This window comes from Suricata suricatta, chromosome 2 (genome assembly GCF_006229205.1).
Source record: "Suricata suricatta isolate VVHF042 chromosome 2, meerkat_22Aug2017_6uvM2_HiC, whole genome shotgun sequence".
In the NCBI taxonomy this organism is placed as follows: domain Eukaryota; kingdom Metazoa; phylum Chordata; class Mammalia; order Carnivora; family Herpestidae; genus Suricata; species Suricata suricatta.
In genome coordinates, this window is record NC_043701.1 from 41,070,727 (window position 1) to 41,076,786 (window position 6,060).

The 6,060-nt window shown below is 38.7% G+C and overlaps 1 protein-coding gene across 2 annotated transcripts in view; it reads left to right on the plus strand.

Annotated features, from left to right (window-relative positions):
- Positions 1-6,031, plus strand: part of HERPUD2 (HERPUD family member 2) — a 26,368-nt gene extending 20,337 nt beyond the window's left edge. Inside the window, exons 4-5 of one of the 2 annotated variants that reach the window (XM_029925161.1) lie at positions 2,432-2,554; positions 5,523-6,031. In XM_029925161.1, the coding sequence (XP_029781021.1) occupies positions 2,432-2,554; positions 5,523-5,850 (451 nt within the window). In that variant the 3' untranslated portion in view covers positions 5,851-6,031. The remainder of the gene's footprint in view (positions 1-2,431; positions 2,555-5,522) is intronic. The other variant, XM_029925152.1, reaches the window with a different exon arrangement.
- Positions 6,032-6,060: the final 29 nt, after the last annotated feature.

Consider the following 6,060-nt stretch of genomic DNA (forward strand, 5'->3'; position numbering starts at 1 on the left):
GTCTTGGAGGTGATTCTCTATTTTGTCTATCATTTGTTTTAGTATTTTTTCCTAGATTGCCATTTGTATTTTGACTTCATTTATAATGCTGTTTTTTCTCCTCTCCTCCCTCCCATGTAAAATTTTTTTCTAGTCAGATCTACTGGTCAGATTTTAAAGTATTGGTGGCTGAGTAAGCAAATTTGTTTGTATGAGGGCCTCATAACTTTCTTCAGTATAAGTTTACTTTAGAATTTGCTATATGCTAGGCATTGAAGACAGGAAAATGAATTATGTACTTGCCCTCGATGGAAGTAGGTCAGATGGGCAAATAAATTACCATCTGCTGATACACTCTTATGGTCTTGAAGAAAGTTCTGCAGAAGCCTGGAGGAGGAAGTGACTGTCTCTGGTTGGAGGAGTGGGGAGGGCTTCATAGATGGTAAATTGGAACTGATTTTAAGGGAAGTTCAGCAGGAAGAACAAAGCAAGTGTAGAGAGTTTTGAAAAGGCATATTCTGGGAACAAGGTGGGTATCCATGCATTCCATCTTTGTGTGGAGTGGTAAGGGAAATGGGACTGACTTAACAGGTTTTTTGGGAAGAATGTGTTCCTGATTATTGAAGTTTCCAGTTCCTTTTATCTTTTCTCCTTTGTCATTCTTAGTTTAAATTTTTTTTTATGTTTATTTTTGAGACAGAGAGCATGAATGGGAGGGGCAGAGAGAGAGGGAGACACACAATCTGAAGCAGGCTCCAGGCTCTGAGCTGTCAGCACAGAGTCCAATGTAGGGCTTGAACCCACAAACTGTGAGATCTTGACCTAAGCTGAATTTGGACGCTTAACTGACTGAGCCACCCAAGCACCCCTCTCTTTTGTAATTCTTAACTTTAAAAAATAGTACAGGGGTCCCTGGGTGGCTCAGTCTATTAAGCGGCTGACTTTGGTTCAGGCCATGATCTCACAGTTCGTGAGTTCGGGTACCGCGTAGGGCTCTGTGCTGCCAGCTCGGAGCCTGGAGCCTGCTTCAGATTCTTATTCTTTGTCTCCCTCTTTCTCTGATTTCCTCCCACATGTATATATCAGCAGTTTCCTCACTGACTCTCCCAGGGCCAGAGGAGAGACCAGGCTATCCTCTCATTTTCTTTGAATAACGAATATGACATTTTGTATGGAGACAGACATATTTCACATTCCAAATAGTTACATTTTCTGTGTTTCTGCTATTTTACTTGGCTCTTTGCAAAAAAAAAAAAAATATATGTATATTAAAGAGTTTGGGGAAAAAAACAAGGAAGGGGAAAAGGTATCCCTGTCTAATCATCTAAAGACAACTGTTTGTTAACATTTAATGTTTCCTTCCAGTATTTTTTCTTTGCAAATGGTTTTCTTTAATATAGTTGTAATTTTATATTGTTAACATTATATTTTCATTTAATGTTGAAAATTAAATGAAATATACAAGTTTCTAAGCTAATTGCCTATGATCAGTACTTCATTTCAGAGTTTTCTTTATTTCAGAGTCATTGTTCAACATATTTTTATTGTGCTAAATCTGGACATATTATGAAGGGAGATTCTATTATTAGCCCCATTTTAGAGATAAGGAAACAGACGTAGAAAACTTAAATATGACATTCCACAAATTTTACTGAGTTAATAGGCATTTAACATATTTTAAGAATGCATGTATAAGTATGTTCTGCTAATCTTGGTTCTTTAACTTAAAAAATTTTTTAGAGATTGTATAATGTTTATTTATTTTATAGCTAAGAGCTGCTATGTTTTTATTTATTTTTTTTAAGTAGTTCATTGTCAAATTAGTTTTCCATACAACACCCAGTGCTCTTCCCCACAAGTGCCCTCCTCCATCACCACCACCTCTTCCCCCCCCCCTTCCCCTTCAACCCTCAGTTCATTCTCAGCATTGAATAGTCTCTCAAGTTTTGCATCCCTCTCTTTCCACAACTCTCTCTCCCTCTTCCCCTCCATTAGGTTTCTTCTGTTCTCCGCTGCTATGTTTTTAAAATATCATTTGGGAAAAATATCATTTGGGTAGGGTCCCCATTCCTCAAAACATTTTGTCATGAAGTTTATATTAGGGCTTTTGGTTCTTAAGGTGAATGTACTTAAAATAAAAAGGTTTTTTTGTCCTTTTCTGCTGAAATAAGAAGATAGCAAATGTGTAGTCTTGTCACACATTTTGTGGACAATATGCTTTATTTTCTTCTTAAAATTGGACTGAAATATTACTCATCCTATATACTTGGGGTCAGGATCATCTTATATAAGCCATATAACGTCTTATTTGAAGAATGTTGAAAATAAATGCTTTTTGGTAAGATTTAATATACTTTGTCAGTGGATGGCTTATACATAAGAAATGAAAATTCAGAGAAATGCCTTCAAGTTTCAGAGCATAAAATGACCCTTCTCTATCTCCTTCTTGCAGAAATGTGGACAACCGGCTTCCTGGGCAGGCTCCTCCAGCCGGCGTGCCCGCGTACCCTGCTTTCAGCCCGCTGCAGATGCTGTGGTGGCAGCAGATGTACGCTCATCAGTATTACATGCAGTAGTAAGTTCTTTGGAGTTCATTGTTCTGCTCCGTGGGCCACTTGCTTTATTTTCTTTTTCATCCTAAGTAAGTTGATTTGGGGCTTCATTTACTGATACATTTCATTGGTTCTTAAAAATTATTATGAGAACGAGTTTGCCGACATTTCAGCAGATACTTTCCTTTAAATTATTTGGCTAAGAGAAAAGGGTTCACATCCAGTTCACATCAGCTGAACCTCTTCTCTCCTCCCTCTCTCCCCTAACTACATTTAGAGACGTATTGAGATGCTTTATTTTAATATCACATTTTTTCTATTTAAGAGGAGGAAACTTAGGAAAGTTTCACTGGAAGGCAGCAAATCTACATGAAATGATAGGAAGCTGAATGAAAAAAGGGAATCACATGTCAGGGAGGTTCATGGTGATGTGGGGCTCAGTGGAGGCTAGTATGCCTTCTGGACTGTTGGTATTTCTGTAAGTTTTGCTTCTGGTCAGCATGGCTCTTACTTAGATCCAAGTGCAGTTTCTCGGTCTTCATTCTTCTGTGCATTCATTTACATTTCTAGCTCCTCTTGAATGTGTTCCTCTCCTTGTTTCTGTGATTTTGTCATCCTCTTCATTCTTTCTGTCTTTCTGATCACTCATGTTGTGTCCTTGATGGCCCCTTTCTTCCCTTCTTCTAAATGGTAACATTCCTTGTTCAGCTAGACAGCTGTTTGTGTACTTGCCACAGGCCTTGTGACACTCAGTCTTGTAAAGAAGACAGGGTTCGGTCCTGGGCAGTCCTTTTGGATTTCTTTCATCTGTGGCCTTAGTTGTCAGCTCTCTGTGGATGACCCCCGTTCTTCATCTCCTGTGCTTCATCCTGGTTGCTGGAAGACTTCCACAGGGAAATTTGCCTTTCTTTTAAATTCAGGGTGTCTAAAATTTGACATCACTGTCTTCTTTTGTCTGCGTGTGTCAAATAAGGTTTATTGTTAGCTTCATTGCCTGTAGTCTAGAAGATGCAACTTTATTGTGCCTTTGCAAACAGGATAATTTCTTAAAAACCTGATCAAAATTTTCCATACATATAGCTCTATATGATAGATTACAGTGCAACACTATTTTTGTTACATAATTATAGAAATACTGTAGAACCCAAGAGCACACCATAAGCAAAAGAAACATAATCCTGAGCCATCTGAACAAGATGATTTGATGAGTCCTTTTAGTGTAAGTTTAGAATGGAGGAGGAGAAAAGAAGATACATGCACACTGTGCTCAGGGGCAAAGTACACTCAGTGCCTGTCCCTTGCAGGGCACAGGTGCGGGTCATGGTGAATTTCAGACGCCACCATCCTCTGAAGTGTGTTCTCCTTCCTGACTTCTTTGTCGTGAGAGTCTTAACCTTAATCAGCTTTGACTCTGCTTTCAGTTGTCCCTGAACCCAGTAACTCACCGAGATGAATTAATAAAATGTTGTTTCTAACTTTTGGTCTCCCCCTATGTATTACTTTCAGTATTTTGCCTAGATCTTTTCTCATTTTGGACCTACTTTACTGCAACTGTTCTTTCTCTTTTTAGCCTCTCTACCATATTTCATCCTACTACTCTCAGATTATTGTACTTCACACAAAATTGAGCCAATCATTCCCCATCCTCCCAAATATCTGATGGCTCTCTGGCTACCGTGTGAAGTCTGTATCCGTATCCTTACTCCAGACCTTACCCCATAAAACCGCTCTGCTTCATGGACCTCATATCCTTATGTTCTCTTGCATTCTCCCTTGGCTGCAGACAGGCTATTTGTACCTTACCTATTGCTGTGGTAATAGTTACCATTTAAGTGACTGCTTTGTGCTTTGTACTGTGCTAGATTCTAGATGCTTTCCACCCCTTGTCTCATTTATAACCTCCTAAGAACTCTGTAGGGTAAGTGGGGCTTATTGTAGCTTACTAAATCATATAATTTTATGTACGTTATTTAACTTCTGAGCCTCACATTCTCTCCTTTAATGAAGTAGCTCATCAGTGAATCAGAATATCTATGAGTGTTTTGGAAATGAAAAAGCCCTGTATAAATACAAGGTATTAGCATGTTAAATAGACTTTTGTAGCCCGAGAAACTTGTTTTATTTTATTTTGCTATCTTGATTTTTAAACATTTTATTGTAGAAAAACTTCAGCATGTGAAAGGATAGAATAGTAAAATGAATCCCTGTGCACTCACCACCTAGCTTCAGTATTTATCAGCTCATGACATTCTTGTCGTATAACTTTTCCCTTCTATGCTGGATACTTTAAAGCAAATCCCAGATGTGTTATCATTGTACTGGGAGCCTCTTAGAGGGATATTTATTCTTTCCAGCAGTCAAATTATAAGCAAACTTTGGGACAACAATTATTTGTTGGTTTATAAGTACCTATTGTCCCTTGATTCCAGATGGATTTCTCAAAAGTCAGAATTGGGGTTGAGGGGTGGTTATCTGGGATCTAGTTAATATCTTAAAATACAAATAATTTATCACTGACAATGGACACACAGGGTGAATGATTAATGTACATTTTTAGACATAGTTTTCAAAACATGGATCTAGGGGAGAGGTGGTGGGTGCAGTGGTAGTCATCCCATTTGGAAAAACAAAAGTGGTCATTAGTGGACAGGTTTGGAAAAAGATTTTAGTCGTTACCTTATAAAGTAATTTAATGAAAGAGAGAAAAGATACTGATCACCATGGGCTTCTTACCTCTTCCACCTCTCCCCTACAGTCTTTGACTATGAGGCTAAGAGAATATCTTCTCCTGAACTACTCACTCTTCCCGTCAGTCTTGGCTCTACTTTTCCACTGGGGTTTGTGCTTACCTAAGAAGTGTGGTAAAGGAGTTGTGATACTTTGTATTATGTTTATGAAAAATAATGTCTGACTCCCCAAGGGAGTTTTGCAAAATATAGTATGATAAAGGTTTTTTTTTCTTTTTAATACTTACTCTGTTGAATATTTCAGTCAAGCTGCAGTTTCAGCTCAGGCCACATCAAATGCCAACCCAGCCCAGCCTCCTGCTTCACAGCCTCTAAATTTGGCACACGTTCCTGGAGAAGAACCTCCACCAGCGCCAAATCTAGTGGCCCAAGAAAACCGACCCATGAACGAGAATGTTCAGATGAATGCACAGGGAGGTCCAGTGCTAAACGAAGAAGATTTCAATCGAGACTGGCTGGACTGGATGTACACGTTCTCCCGAGCCGCAATTCTCCTTAGCATCGTCTACTTCTATTCCTCTTTTAGTCGTTTTATCATGGTAATGGGAGCCATGCTGCTGGTTTATTTGTGAGTGTTCATTAGCTTTTTGCGGTTTCTTTTAATTACTTTCTAAAACAGCGCAGAATTTGGCATATGGTAGTCTGTCATGAATGCTGAGTGAAGGAATATGAGTTTTGGACTCTGTATCTAGGACCAAATTCAGAGCCGGTTATGTGAGTAAAAATGTTTATCAGAACTGCACAAGCACATTTTTCCTTTACCATCTTTCATAAAAATTATT